The sequence below is a fragment of the Procambarus clarkii genome, chromosome 14 (genome assembly GCF_040958095.1).
Source record: "Procambarus clarkii isolate CNS0578487 chromosome 14, FALCON_Pclarkii_2.0, whole genome shotgun sequence".
NCBI lineage: Eukaryota > Metazoa > Arthropoda > Malacostraca > Decapoda > Cambaridae > Procambarus > Procambarus clarkii.
In genome coordinates this window covers 3,969,928-3,986,269 of record NC_091163.1, presented here as the reverse complement: position 1 = coordinate 3,986,269, position 16,342 = coordinate 3,969,928, and the positions used below count along the sequence as shown (strand labels likewise).

General features: G+C 42.5%; 1 protein-coding gene across 1 annotated transcript in view; it reads left to right on the top strand.

Annotated features, from left to right (window-relative positions):
* Positions 1 to 2,083, top strand: part of LOC138364661 (neuroblast differentiation-associated protein AHNAK-like) — a 19,553-nt gene extending 17,470 nt beyond the window's left edge. The window contains exons 3-5 of the mRNA XM_069324637.1: positions 907 to 1,069; positions 1,177 to 1,471; positions 1,710 to 2,083. Of these exons, the coding sequence (XP_069180738.1) occupies positions 907 to 1,069; positions 1,177 to 1,471; positions 1,710 to 2,083 (832 nt within the window). The remainder of the gene's footprint in view (positions 1 to 906; positions 1,070 to 1,176; positions 1,472 to 1,709) is intronic.
* Positions 2,084 to 16,342: the final 14,259 nt, after the last annotated feature.

Below are 16,342 nucleotides of genomic sequence, written 5' to 3'. Positions count from 1 at the left end.
TATTGTCATAAACAGCCTCCTGGTGCTTCGGAGCTCATTAACGGTTTAATAATTGTAAACAAAGCCGCCGAAGATTGAGAAAAGATGGACAGGCTCGTAAGTGCTTGCGTAACTGCTTCGTGAATCTAGCCCCTTGGCAGCTAGTTGTAATCTTTAATTAAGATACGGAAGGGAAAACTCTGCGGTAATATAAAGATACATTCACTTACCTGAAAGACTTGTGAAGCTTTTATTCTATATTATTATTAAAATTTTTATTTACAAAATTAACATACAATTTTGCCAAATTGGAGTAATTCAATTAGGCCCCATTGCAGTGAGTCTGAACAGTGTTGCACAGAACAGATAATTATAAAGGTACATAAAGGTAATAGGTTTATTCAGAAGCATTCATTTGGGGTCATGATATGTTTAGTTAATTACAGGAAAGATGATCAATGTTTTATATTTTGAAAGCCAAATACAATATTGACTCGAAAATAGGTCTAACCAGCATAAAAATTATTTTAAAAACATAAACAAACGCTCAAATATGTTCAAACGTAACAAAGAATGGTTAAAATCCTCGCAAACGAGGTCACATATCGGCAAACTATGATACAAAGTCTGTAACAAGGTTAAGAAGCAAGAAATAAGTCAAGAAAAAAAGGAAAATAAGGATTAAAAACTGCTAAACAAGACTGAAAAAAACAAGTAATTAGATTCAAATTGAATTGTAGCAAAACGAGGTTAATAAGCAAGATAAACTATAGTAAAAATAAAAGGCAAGAGCGAGGTCAGGAAGCCTCAATATAAGGTCAAGAAGCCTCAATATAAGGTCAGGAAGCCTCAATATAAGGTCAGGAAGCCTCAATATAAGGTCAGGAAGCCTCAATATAAGGTCAGGAAGCCTTAATATAAGGTCAGGAAGCCTCAATATAAGGTCAGGAAGCCTCAATATAAGGTCAGGAAGCCTCAATATAAGGTCAGGAAGCCTCAATATAAGGTCAGGAAGCCTCAATATAAGGTCAGGAAGCCTCAATATAAGGTCAGGAAGCCTCAATATAAGGTCAAGAAGCCTCAATATAAGGTCAGGAAGCCTCAATACAAAAGTCAGGAAGCCTCAATATAAGGTCAGGAAGTCTCAATACAAAGGTCAGGAAGCCTCAATATAAGGTCAGGAAGCCTCAATATAAGGTCAGGAAGCCTCGATATAAGGTCAGGAAGCCTCAATATAAGGTCAGGAAGCCTCAATATAAGGTCAGGAAGCCTCAATATAAGGTCAGGAAGCCTCAATATAAGGTCAGGAAGCCTCAATATAAGGTCAGGAAGCCTCAATATAAGGTCAGGAAGCCTCAATATAAGGTCAGGAAGCCTCAATATAAGGTCAGGAAGCCTCAATATAAGGTCAGGAAGCCTCAATATAAGGTCAGGAAGCCTCAATATAAGGTCAGGAAGTCTCAATACAAAGGTCAGGAAGCCTCATTACAAGGTCAGGAAGCCTCAATACAAAGGTCAGGAAGCCTCATTACAAGGTCAGGAAGCCTCAATACAAGGTCAGGAAGCCTCAATATAAGGTCAGGAAGTCTCAATACAAGGTCAGGAAGCCTCAATACAAGGTCGGGAAGCCTCAGTACAAGGTCAGGAAGCCTCAGTACAAGGTCAGGAAGCCTCAGTACAAGGTCAGGAAGCCTCAATATAAGGTCAGGAAGTCTCAATACAAAGGTCAGGAAGCCTCATTACAAGGTCAGGAAGCCTCATTACAAGGTCAGGAAGCCTCAATACAAAGGTCAGGAAGCCTCATTACAAGGTCAGGAAGCCTCAATACAAGGTCAGGAAGCCTCAATATAAGGTCAGGAAGTCTCAATACAAGGTCAGGAAGCCTCAATACAAGGTCGGGAAGCCTCAGTACAAGGTCAGGAAGCCTCAGTACAAGGTCAGGAAGCCTCAGTACAAGGTCAGGAAACCTCAATATAAGGTCAGGAAGCCTCAGTACAAGGTCAGGAAGCCTCAATACAAGGTCAGGAAGCCTCAATACAAGGTCAGGAAGCCTCAATGCAAGGTCGGGAAGCCTCAATATGTGAAGACGATTGGAACATTCTAAACAGCTCCTATTTAAACTCAAACTCATTCACATATATATCTTGCCAACGCTTAATGCGTTCTACTGATCATTCCACGTCTCTTACCAGGCAATTTGTTCCATAAACCAACAACTATTTTTTCCCTAACCAGTATTTATCCAGGTCTTTTCTGAATCCAAACTTACGCCACTCTGTATCCATTGCAGGAAACTAACAATGCCTCGAAAATTGCATGCATAAACTGGACTCAGAAGGTAAAGCTGGAGAAATAGAACACGAGAGTAACATTCGACAAAGGATAAATGACCAAGATTAGGCAGCGAAACTGGAAATAGAAAACGGAGCAACGCGTCGTACGAGGTGCATAAATCTTAATCTACTGATGCAGTGGCAGTTGTTGGTAGCGCGAAGGTGGTTTGTATGTTACGATTAACGATGCAGATTATCGTTATTGTTTACTCGGGTGTGAGTTTGTGCCTGCTTCAGATTGCAATTTTGTGTTGCAATTGATATTACTGGTAAAAATAATTTGAGGTTTGTTATGGTAATTATCAGAAGAATGCCTTAAGCCAAGATTGTCATATGGCACTTGGAAGGAATATAAGGGTAGACTATAAGTTATGGTATACGAGGACGGACTTATGATCTATAACCTTGGACAGACTGTCCAAGGTTATAGATCAGACGCTTTCAGAAATATTAGCATTTATAGAGACCCTTCCCATGCGTTTTTCATGGAGTCAAGTGTGAAATGTTTGGTGTGTTTTCCCTAGAGTTTTTAATATATAATCTATTTTCTGAGACCCCAAAGAGTTGTTTCAGTGGTTTTTAATAAATGTTCTGAGAGAAGGGGGGGGGGGAGTGGGGAGAATGGACGAGGGAAGAGACGAATGGAGGGGGGGGCAAAGGTAAGGGGATGATGGGGGAAGGGTAAAAAAGAGGGAAAGTGACCCGGGTGCAGCCGGGTTATGGTAATTCTATTAATCTCTCTCTCTCTCTCTCTCTCTCTCTCTCTCTCTCTCTCTCTCTCTCTCTCTCTCTCTCTCTCTCTCTCTCTCTCTCTCTCTCTCTCTCTCTCATTTATATATATATATATATATATATATATATATATATATATATATTAGTATATTTTGGTAGCAGTTTTTCTTGTAAATTACCAACTGAGTGCCGGCGGGGGGATGGAAATAGCCTCGGCTACCATCCTCTTTTTTCCGGTCGTGTTGGTCGAGTGGTTAAGGGATTCTGTACGCCAGCAGAGTGTTCCTGGCAGTATGGGTTCGAGTCACTTCTGGGGTGTGAGTTTTCAGTTGCATATAGTCCTGGGGACCATTCAGGCTTGTTTGCATATATATATATATATATATATATATATATATATATATATATATATATATATATATATATATATATATATATATATATATATATATGTTTACATTTATGTTCCAATAATTACACTGTCATTTAGAAGACGCTGCAGATTTAAATAATTTCAGAGAATAAATTAAGTGATGTATCTTAAAAAACAGCTTTAATTATGTAAATGAGTAATTACGCATAAATTTGCATAACTATTAAACTCATCTTTATCTTGTTTATGCGACGTTGTGTAATTAATTTAATGTCCTTTGTGTATTAATATACTTAATTATTAATTTTTTTTACCCGACGGTAATGCCTTGTATTAATGGAGGGGAATTGGTCGGGGGGGGGGGGAGGGGGGGGGAGGGGGTGTAATTGGCTACCACAGACATAGTTTGGTAATTAAGTCCAGAAATAGTAGCAGAAATGTTGCTCTCTCTCTCTCTCTCTCTCTCTCTCTCTCTCTCTCTCTCTCTCTCTCTCTCTCTCTCTCTCTCTCTCTCTCTCTCTCTCTCTCTCTCTCTCTCTCGCTGTCTGTGCGAGTGTGAGAAGGAGTGAGAGAGAGAATGAGAGAGAGAGAGAGAGAGAGAGAGAGAGAGAGAGAGAGAGAGAGAGAGAGACAGAGAGAGAGAGAGAGATAAGAGATCAGAGGCGTGCTTACACAAAATAAATTATTGAAGGAGTGCGCAGGAGAGAGGCAGCCAAAGCTACATTCACTGCTCACCCAGCAGCCAGGCCTCCTAAGGCTCCCCAACGTCAAAAAATAAACGGTTAATTTAAAGTGTCTTCATCCTAACCTACCAGACTAAGCCAGAGGACCTAAAACAGAAAACGGGACAGTGCATCACTTTCGCCAGCCGCTTCCATTTTCTATTACGACAATTTTTGGCTTTAGGTAACGCATACGAGCGAAAAGCGACATTCTTTGTAGGAGGACAGGTTGTAGGAGGACAGGTTGTAGGAGGACAGGTTGTATGAGGACAGGTTGTAGGAGGACAGGCTGTAGGAGGACAGGTTGTAGGAGGACAGGCTGTAGGAGGACAGGTTGTGGGAGGACAGGTTGTAGGAGGACTGAACTGGTTGTAGGAGGACAGGTTGTATGAGGACAGGTTGTGGGAGGACAGGTTGTAGGAGGACTGAACTGGTTGTAGGAGGACAGGTTGTATGAGGACAGGTTGAAGGAGGACAGGTTGTAGGAGAACAGGCTGTAGGAGGACAGGTTGTATGAGGACAGGTTGTGGAAGGGCAGGTTGTAGGAGGACTGAACTGGTCGTAGGAGGACAGGCTGTAGGAGGACAGGTTGTAGGAGGACAGGTTGTAGGAGGACAGGTTGTGGGAGGACAGGCTGTAGGAGGACAGGCTGTAGGAGGACAGGTTGTAGGAGGACAGGTTGTAGGAGGACAGGTTGTAGGAGGACAGGTTGTAGGAGGACAGGCTGTAGGAGGACAGGCTTTAGGAGGACAGGTTGTAGGACAGGTTGTAGGAGGACAGGTTGTGGGAGGACAGGCTGTAGGAGGACAGGTTGTAGGAGGACAGGCTGTAGGAGGACAGGCTGTAGGAGGACAGGCTGTAGGAGGACAGGCTGTAGGAGGACAGGTTGTAGGAGGACAGGTTGTAGGAGGACAGGTTGTAGGAGGACAGGCTGTAGGAGGACAGGCTTTAGGAGGACAGGTTGTAGGACAGGTTGTAGGAGGACAGGTTGTGGGAGGACAGGCTGTAGGAGGACAGGTTGTAGGAGGACAGGTTGTAGGAGGACAGGTTGTAGGAGGATAGGTTGTAGGAGGACAGGTTGTAGGAGGACAAACTGTAGGAGGACAGGTTGTAGGAGGACAGGCTGTATGAGGACAGGCTGTATGAGGACAAGTTGTAGGAGGACAGGCTGTAGGAGGACAGGTTGTAGGAGGACAGGTTGTAGGAAGACAGGTTGTAGGAGGACAGGTTGTAGGAGAACAGGCTGTAGGAGGACAGGCTGTAGGAGGACAGGTTGTAGGAGGACAGGCTGTAGGAGGACAGACTGTAGGAGGACAGGCCGTATGAGGACAAGTTGTAGGAGGACAGGCTGTAGGAGGACAGGTTGTAGGAGGACAGGTTGTTGGAGGACAGGTTGTAGGAGAACAGGCTGTAGGAGGACAGGCTGTAGGAGGACAGGTTGTAGGAGGACAGGCTGTATGAGGACAGGTTGTAGAAGGACAGGCTGTAGGAGGACAGACTGTAGGAGGACAGGCCGTATGAGGACAAGTTGTAGGAGGACAGGCTGTAGGAGGACAGGTTGTAGGACAGGCTGTAGGGGGACAGGTTGTAGGAGGACAGGCTGTATGAGGACAAGTTGTACGAGGACAGGTTGTAGGAGGACAGGCTGTATGAGGACAAGTTGTACGAGGACAGGCTGTAGGAGGGCAGGTTGTAGGAGGACAGGTTGTAGGAGGACAGGTTGTAGGAGGACAGGCTGTAGGAGGACAGGTTGTAGGAGGACAGGCTGTAGGAGGACAGGTTGTAGGAGGACAGGCTGTAGGAGGACAGGCTGTAGGAGGACAAGTTGTATGAGGACAAGTTGTAGGAGGACAGGTTGTAGGAGGACAGGTTGTAGGAGGACAGGTTGTAGGAGGACAGGCTGTAGGAGGACAGGTAGTAGGAGGACAGGCTGTAGGAGGACAGGTTGTAGGAGGACAGGCTGTAGGGGGACAGGTTGTAGGAGGACAGGCTGTATGAGGACAAGTTGTAGGAGGACAGGTTGTAGGAGGACAGGTAGTAGGAGGACAGGCTGTAGGAGGACAGGTTGTAGGAGGACAGGCTGTAGGGGGACAGGTTGTAGGAGGACAGGCTGTATGAGGACAAGTTGTAGGAGGACAGGTAGTCTCCACAATAGCTTAATTAACCAACCAAAACGTATATTCCAGCTCTGAATTTAGTCTTTGAGCGAAGTATATGGAGTTTAACTGAAACTCTGAAAAGAAACTGTGCCCATTTGTTTCCGCCTCCACCGGGAATCGAACCCGGAACCTCAGGACTACGAATCCCGAGCGCTGTCCACTCAGCCGTCAGGCCCAATGTTGCAAATAGTTATCACGAGTTCTGGCTTCAAGAGGACGACGGTTGGATAACAAAGATAGCAATTATCTGTGCCTTAAACACAGGACTGGTGCCACACATTGGCACTCGTGGGGCCCCGGAAGGTTTAGTTCCATGTTCCATAAATACTATGGCACTTAGTTCCATGTGCCATAAATACTATGGCACTTTGTTGCATGTGCCATAAATACTATGGCACTTTGTTGCATGTGCCATAAATACTATGGCACTTTGTTGCATGTGCCATAAATACTATGGCACTTTGTTGCATGTGTCATAAATGCTGTGGCACTTTGTTGCATGTGCCATAAATACTATGGCACTTTGTTGCATGTGCCATAAATGCTGTGGCACTTAGTTCTATGTGCCATAAATACTATGGCACTTTGTTGCATGTGCCATAAATACTATGGCACTTTGTTGCATGTGCCATAAATGCTGTGGCACTTTGTTGCATGTGCCATAAATACTGTGGCACTTAGTTCCATGTGCCATAAATACCACCGACAAGTGATGGCAAGATGACTATGGCAATGCCACACGCAAACAATGTTTTTTTTCCCTCGAAATTCATAGTGGCTTTTTGTATTAAATGGCAACCCACCTTGCCACTGTCAGTGTTCACCACACCTGCATACACCTGCTGTGTCTAACCAGAAACGTATACTGACCCAACCAACGTAAACAAAGCCACAAGGGCCGTGACGAGGATTCGAACTTACGTCCGAGAGCATCCCAGACGTAGGTTCGAATCCTCGTCACGGCCGCCCTTATGGATTTGTTCATTGATGTTGATCTGTTGTTCAGCAACAACAACAACAGTTGTTGTTGTTGTTTAAGATTCACTACCTGGAACAAAAAATTCCAAGTAGCACGGGCTATGGTGAGCCCGTAGGACAGTGTACCGGTTACGGAACAACAGGGAACGAAGCCCTGGAAAGTAACGGGGAAGTTCTTGAATGGTTCACTATTGTCAGCACATTGGGGTCGTTCTATGAATTCGCAACAGTGTCATGTATCTATGAGAAAAAAATGTTGGAGCCGTTTGATGGGATCGAACCGGTGTCCTTGCACTCCCCAGACTCTCTCTCACACACACACACACACACACACACACACACACACACACACACACACACACACACACACACACACACACACACACACACACACACATCGAGGTAATAGGAATCTGTACACTAGTAGATTGACGGTTGAGAAGCGGTAATATATATATATATATATATATATATATATATATATATATATATATATATATATATATATATATATATATATATGCAGAATAACCACATATGAAAAATAGAAAATGCTTAACGCGTTTTCGGCTAATTCGCCTTCATCAGAGCAAAGTAGAATCAACAAAGATATTTGATTCTACTTTGCTCTGATGAAGGCGAATTAGCCGAAAACGCGTTAAGCATTTTCTATTTTTCATATGTGGTTATTCTGCATACTTGGATCAGTGTTTTTGTGATCATTGTTGCATATATATATATATATATATATATATATATATATATATATATATATATATATATATATATATATATATATATATATATATATATATATATATATTTCCACTGCAGTGGAAATAAATATTTCATTCAGCTGGGTACTTGGAGACTGGAACCGCCGACTCCACGAGCGCGAGGCAAAACCTCTATTGATTGGGCTATGAGTAGTGCCAATAAGGAAAGTTTCCAAGAAACAACTAACCGCTGGCCAACTGGAATATTATCTCCACGGTAGTGCGGTTTGGGCTGTGTAAATAATTTGAAATAGTTACTGGATTAGACAAGTTTATTACAACTGACTTAGATCAGAGAGGAGAAGCTTCGATCCTCGGTTAGAGGCTCGACACACCCACTGTGAAAAGGTTCGATCCTGGTTTTGAATACTCGACACGACCGAATTAGAGAGCGACGAAATGGTGTTGTTAATTTATTGTTAAAACCCACAGACAACCGAAGGCCGTTATGAGAAAGCGCTAAGCCAATGTGGCTATATAGGACTGGTACCAGATATGAGAGCTGGGAGCTGAAATATGAGGACGGGGGTTCCATCGTTCCTTCGCCCCCATCCTCGTTTATCAGAGACCCGAAACACAGCCGTAGACCAACAAAAGAAGGAAATATTAGAGAGTTGTAAAGGAGAAAAGAAATTGATGCTCCGAGAGAGAGAGAGAGAGAGAGAGAGAGAGAGAGAGAGAGAGAGAGAGAGAGAGAGTGTGAGAGAGAGAGAGAGAGAGAGAGAGAGAGAGAGAGAGAGAGAGAGAGAGAGAGAGAGAGAGAGAGAGAGGATAAAAGGAGAATCACACCAAGTCGCATTAGAACATTTTGTCAAAGCCATTAGTTACTTAAGAGCATTTCACATGCAGAGACAGAAGCGGTTGTTGAGGGCTGGAACTCTAGACCATTCTAGACTCATTATATACTTGACGAAATTACGGTTTCCAGACAGAAAAAAACTGCCTTTAAACAGTTTCCAGAAGGACAGAGACTCGGCAAGTCCTGTACAACAAAAGAGTATTGTTCATTGAACATTTAATAATTCGTTAATATGGACCGTAAAAGCCGTAAACGTGAAGCAAGAAGAGGAACTCTCTTGGAATAATCAGATTCTACATTAAACAAAACATTAATGGATGCTGGAAGCCTGGAAGACGACGGAGCCATTATAGACTCTCCAGGACTCATTAGATTCCAGTGAGTGGATCCTGGCTGGCAGGTAGAACCATCAGATATTCCACGACTTTCCAGCTTCCAGTCAGAATCACGACACCACTCAGATTGAGGGAAGAATTAGGATGTCGCTGACGTATAACTGAGATCCTGGAACGAGGCACAAAGTTGCAACACATCAAGAACTTCCAGTTGCGAGACAGACACCAAGCTGACAGCTACAGGTACATGATGTAACACAAATATATACAAGTTTATTTGACTTTCACAGTTGCCAAACAATCCCAGTAAACTCGGGCTCTTTCTCGACTCCGACTAGGGAATTCCCGGTTCGAATACTGGGATGAACAGAAATGGTTGGAGCTCACATTTCCTATCACCCAATGCACCTGTTCACCTAGCAGTAAATAGGTACTCCCAGGAGTTAGTCAACTTGCGTATAATCTTTATTGCACAAGTTAATAAAGTTTAACCTTTATTTTGATATAGATTTAATCCAACCAAATTCTTAATCCCGCGAAGAGAACCAGTTCAAATGGGCATTGACATTCGCCGGGCGCCTGAGGGGAGATTTGTTCGCTGGCAGGAACTGTCGCTGATAACGACGGCGACCGTTAACCAAAGTTTAGTCACCAATTTGGTTTTGGCGAGGGACGAGTGTGAAGGGGATGGTGCAACACAGAGGGGAGTTGCCCAACTGTATTGTTGCACAGGGCATGAAGGGACACGGGTAGGTGCAGAGAGAGAGAGAGAGAGAGAGAGAGAGAGAGACAGAGAGAGAGGCAGAGAGAGACAGACAGAAAGACAGAGATACAGAGACAGAGAGACAGACAGAGATAGGAAGGGAAACAATGACATACAACTCATTCTCTTCAAATAATAATTCTAATAGAAACTGTTTGGCAAACGTTGAGAAATGTACTTGTTGGAGCCCCCCCCCCCCCAAAAAAAAAGTAACTTAGAGTTTCGGGTTATTGAATTAATCTAAATGACCTAAAAAAATTTTTTGACATTAATGGTGAACCTAACTTAACTTATCCAAACAAATCTAGATCTAATATATGCTATCTTAGACCTAATATATGCTATCTTAGACCTAGCATATGCTATCTTAGACCTAATATATGCTATCTTAGACCTAACATATGCTCTCTTAGACCTAACATATGCTATCTTAGACCTAACATATGCTATCTTAGACCTAACATATGCTATCTTAGACCTAACATATGCTATCTTAGACCTAATATATGCTATCTTAGACCTAACATATGCTATCTTAGACCTAACATATGCTATCTTAGACCTAACATTTGCTATCTTAGACCTAACATATGCTATCTTATACCTAACATATGCTATCTTAGACCTAACGTATGCTATCTTAGACCTAACATATGCTATCTTAGACCTAACACATGCTATCTTAGACCTAACACATGCTATCTTACACCTAACATATGCTATCTTAGACCCAACATATGCTATCTTAGACCTAATATAGTACATATACGTGCTATACTATGCGTAATATCAGTTTGGATTTTGCCTTTTTTCGTGTTTTTTTTCAAAATTAATAGTACAAAAAAGTGAATATTGTTGCCTGCAACAGTCCTTAGTTGCTGTTCTCGACTAAATTATTGCAACAAGTACTGTCATTTTGGGAGACTGGGGTTGTATGTTGTATGCGTATGAAGTATGCTTTTTTTTTTAATGCCAGCAATATACAAATTACTTAATATACACGGAAATTAATACAGTATAATATGTAAGTGACCGCTCACTGTGTTTCAATACACAATCTGTCAACACACACATCCATACACATAGCCAGGATTGATAGTAATACACGGATGAAATACACGTTATATACAAGACTGTTTTGTCATTCATATAACTATAGACTCGTTGTTTAAAGGACTATTTACGTCAATGTTGAGTAGTAGTAGTAGTAGTAGTAGTAGTGATAGGCGTCCATTAGTGTCAGGAGACTATGGAGTTGCGCTCTGATTATCGGTCTGGAATGGCCTCTCCAGGGCGCAAAGCCTGGAGAGGTAGATACGTAGGGAGAAGCTGTTACCCATGCAGCAGGTCCCCCTCTCACCATCTCAACTCTAATGTTGAGTAGATGAACGTTTAATAGCTATATTAACACCTAATATTCTGTGGAGTAGTGGTCTACGCACTCGACTCATAACCAAAGGACCCCGGGTTCGATACCCGGGCAGAGGGGGGGGGGGAAGAGTTTTTATAGGCACTAAGGCAAGTGGGTAGCGTTAGCCCCTCGCTCGTTACCCTTGTGTGCAGGAGGCAGGAACGAGGCTGTACGGTCGTTATGATGTGATTTACACCTCTCACCCTCGCTATTGTCTGCACTACTGATATTGTGACTGTGAATGTACATATTGTGCTTGTGTCTGTACATATTTTAACTGTAACTGTAGTTATTATGACTAAAGATATATTATAACTTTTGTCTCTTAGGTTAGGGCAAAGACACAACTTTACCCGTTTTCTTAACATTGGGAAATCTTAGGAAAACGGGCTGATGCTTTACCCTCTGTTATCTAAGAGAAACTTAAATAGATAAGGATATCAAGAGCACAATAAAATTATAGCAGCCATGCCAGGTGTGGGTGTGGGGGGGGGGGGGTTCACTGTTGCCAGTGTACTACAGATCCATAAGGGCCGTGACGAGGATTCGAACCTACGTCCGAGAGCATCCCAGATGCTGCCTTAATCGACTGCGCTACGACATAGTTCGAATCCTCGTCACGGCCCTTGTGGATTTGTTCATTTGATGCATCACGCTATTGTGATTTCTGTGTGTAATGGCTGCATGTAGTTTTTCACTGGACCTACACGCGAGGCATATTATACATCCTCAAAAGGATTCACTGGTCAATGTTTCTGATGCAGTGAAGAGACCTGAAGGTCGGAACAACAAATATCATTAGTGAATTTGGTTCATCTTGCTACCTGGTTGAAAGTAAATTTACTTTATAGTGTTTTAAATTTGTTTTGGGAGTGAACTGTGGCACCTACACAATGGTGACCTTGGAAAGCTTGATTGCGAATAGAGGAGATGTTGACCAATCCACACACTAGAAATTGAAGAGACGACGACGTTTCGATCCGTCCTGGACCATTTATCAAGTCGATAGAGGCTTGATAAATGGTCAATGACGGACCGAAACGCCTCTCCAATTTCTAGGGGGTCCCATTTGGTCAACATTTTTTTTCAGTCACGTTGTTGCGACTCTGCAACATGGTGGAGATGTCTTAGACGTCTGTTTCCTGCCTGGCCTGGTGTCCTCACCCACACTTAAGGAAAAAATAATCCACGATTGAATGATTTTATTTTGCCTGAAAGAACTCACCCGTCCAGTAAACTCAATCATCTTTCTTCTCAGACATTCACTTATCACTGGTCACTCCTTTTCCAGAAATATTTACTCAAATATATATATATATATATATATATATATATATATATATATATATATATATATATATATATATATATATATATATATATATATATATATATATATATATATATGTATGCGGAAAAAACACAAAGAAATGGGGGGAGATATATATATATATATATATATATATATATATATATATATATATATATATATATATATATATATATATATAATATGTGTGTGTGTGTTATCCTGTCCCGAGTCTACAGGATAGGATAGCACAACTCGTCACGAGGACGAGCCTCCAGCTGGATACTTGGAAGGATTAGGGATTTACTGTTACACAGATGGATTACTTGCAGGGATTTTGTGAGTCCAATTGAAGTGAGATCGGTGTTATATGAGCTGTGTGTGTGTGTGTTTTTTACTCTTTATTTTATTTTATTATATGTATTTTGTGTGTGTGTGTGTGTGGGTGTGTACTTACCTAGTTGTGTTTGCGGGGGTTGAACTCTGGCTCTTTGGTCCCGCCTCTCAACTGTCAATCAACTGGTGTACAGATTCATGAGCCTACTGGGCTCTATCATATCTACATTTGAAACTGTGTATGGAGTCTGCCTCCACCACATCACTGTCTAATGCATTCCATCTGTTAACTACTCTGATACTGAAAAAGTTCTTTCTAACGTCCCTGTGGCTCATTTGGGTACTCAGTTTCCACCTGTGTCCCCTTGTTCGGGTACCATCCTTGTTAAACATTTTATCTTTATCTACCCTATCAATTCCTCTGAGAATTTTGTAGGTTGTGATCATGTCTCCCCTTACTCTTCTATCTTCCAGTGTCGTGAGGTGCATTTCCCGCAGCCTGTCCTCGTAACTCATGCCTCTTAGTTCTGGGACTAACCTAGTGGCATACCTCTGAACTTTTTCCAGCTTCGTCTTGTGCTTGACAAGGTACGGGCTCCATACTGGGGCCGCATACTCCAGGATTGGTCTTACATATTTGGTATACAAGGCTCTGAATGATTCCTTGCATAGGTTCCTGAAGGCAGTTCTGATGTTAGCCAGCCTCGCATACGCCGCAGATGTTATTCACTTGATGTGGGCTTCAGGAGACAGGTTTGGTGTGATATCAACTCCTAGATCTTTCTCTCTGTCCGTTTTATGAAGGACTTCATCTCCCATTCTGTATCCTGTGTCTGGCATCCTGTTTCCCACTGCTTAGTTTCATTACCTTACATTTACTCGGGTTGAACTTTAGTAGCCATTTGTTGGATCATTCATTCAGTCTGTCTAGGTCATCTTGTAGCCTCATACCTTCTTCCTTCGTCTTAATCCTCCTCATAATTTATGCATCATCAGCAAATAATGAGAGAAATGATTCTATACCCTCTGGTAGATCATTTACATATATCAGAAACAGTATGGGTCCAAGGACTGAACCCTGCGGGACTCCACTGGTGACGTCTCGCCTATCTGAGACCTCACCCCCTCACAGTGACTCGCTGTCTTCTGTTACTTAGGTACTCCCTTATCCAATGAAGTACCCTCCCTTTCACTCCTGCCTGCATCTCCAGCTTTCGCACTAGTCTCTGGTGTGGCACTGTGTCAAAGGCTTTCTGGTAGTCCAAAAATATGCAGACTGCCCACCCCTCTCTTGCCTGATTCTTGTTGCCTGGTCATAGAATTCAATTAACCCTGTGAGGCAGGACTTGCCATCCCTGAAACCATGTTGGTCTTGTGTCACAAAGTTCCTTCGCTCCAGATGTTCCACTAGCTTTTTTCACACAATTTTCTCCAATAACGTGCATGGTATGCAGGTTAGGGACACTGGCCTGTAGTACAGTGCCTCCTGTCTGTCCCCCTTCTCGTATATCGGGACTACGTTAGCCGTCTTCTAAATTTTTGACAGTTCACCTGTTACCAGTGATTTGTTATACACCATGGAGAGTGGCAGGCACAGTGCTTCTGCTCCTTCCTTTAGTATCCATGGTGATATTCCATCCGGGCCTATAGCCTTTGTCACATCCAACTCCAGCAAGGCTTCCTTACATCTCCACTGGTAATCTCAAATTCCTCTGGTGTTGCCTGGTTAAATATTCCATCTCTTATCTCTGGAACTTTTCCTTGCTCTAATGTGAAAACTTCCTGGAATTTCTTATTGAGTTCCTCGCACACTTCTTCGTCGTTTGTAGGGAATCTGTCTGGCCCTATCCTCAGTTTCATTACCTGTTCCTTCACTGTTGTTTTTCTCCTGATGTGGTTGTACAGCAATTTAGGTGTGTATGTGTGTGTATGTGTGTGTATGTGTGTGTGTGTGTGTGTGTGTGTGTGTGTGTGTGTGTGTGTGTGTGTGTGTGTGTTTGTGTGTGTGTGTGTGTGTGTATTCACCTAGTTGTGCTTGCGGGGGTTGAGCTCTGCTCTTTCTGCCCGCCTCTCAACTGTCAATCAATCAACTGTAACTAACTACTATTTTTTTTCTCCCACACACACTCACCCAAGAAGCAGCTCCGTAACAGCTGTCTAACTCCCAGGTACCTATTTACTACTAGGTAACAGGGGCATCAGGGTGAAAGAAACTTTGCCCATTTGTTTCTGCCTGGTCTGGGAATCGAACCCGGCCCACAGAATTACGAGTCCTGCGCGCTGTCCGCTCAGCTTCCAGACCCTCCAGTGTGTGTGTGTGTGTGTGTGTGATTTTGAGTGAGGACAACCACAGAATTTGTTTGCTCAGCAAGATATGGTACACTGAGCCATAGACACACACATGGGACAAGGATACTAACAATGACCAATTTCATGAAAATGTCCCCCTACAAGCCCTCAAGCATAGGCCTACCCTAACTCTCGTTGCAAGCTGTGTTGCACAGCGTTGAGTTATCATCTTTAACCTCGGCTTTGAGCTGTCGCTGGTCGTATTTTGTTTGGCCCAAACTTTCCAGTGAGACCCAAATTTCCACTTTCTGGAAAGGGAAAGTAGCTCTCAACTTACAACCGAATTCAATAATTTCCCTAATTTTTGCTAGGGTATTACGAAATATATTTTAACAAAAATAGTAATTTTAACAAAATAGTAATAATTTTTTTTCACGAAATTGGTTTGTATATCTCCCTAGAGCCCCTCACCCTTCCCGTTTTCATTAACAATAAACATTACTCCGCCGCATTCCATTTCAAACTTTTCCCCCGTTTTCTCTCTATTTCTGGTACTACGGCATTTTGCTCGCGCCGTTGTCTGCCTCTGTTAGTCTCAGTCTTTTAAGTCTTCAACAATTGCTGTCACCATTGTGGGCTTGGTGCGTGTCCCAGGAGGGAGATACAGTGCAGCTGGGGTTTTATTTGTGGTGTGTGTTGGACTTGAGGCCTATATCGTGTGTTGGACTTAATGTCTTTGTCGTGTGTTGGACTTATTGTCTTTGTCGTGTGTTGGACTTAATGTCTTTGTCGTGTGTTGGACTTAATGTCTTTGTCGTTTGTTGGACTTAATGTCTTTGTCGTGTGTTGGACTTAATGTCTTTGTCGTGTGTTGGACTTAATGTCTATACTGTCCACAGCTAAAAGGAAACTGTCAGTGTACATAAACGCAGTGTATATATATATATATATATATATATATATATATTTTATTAAATATGACCGAAAAAGTAAGATTAATAATTCTAACACGAATTTTCTCAATCTTTCGTACATTATGCTTCACTGT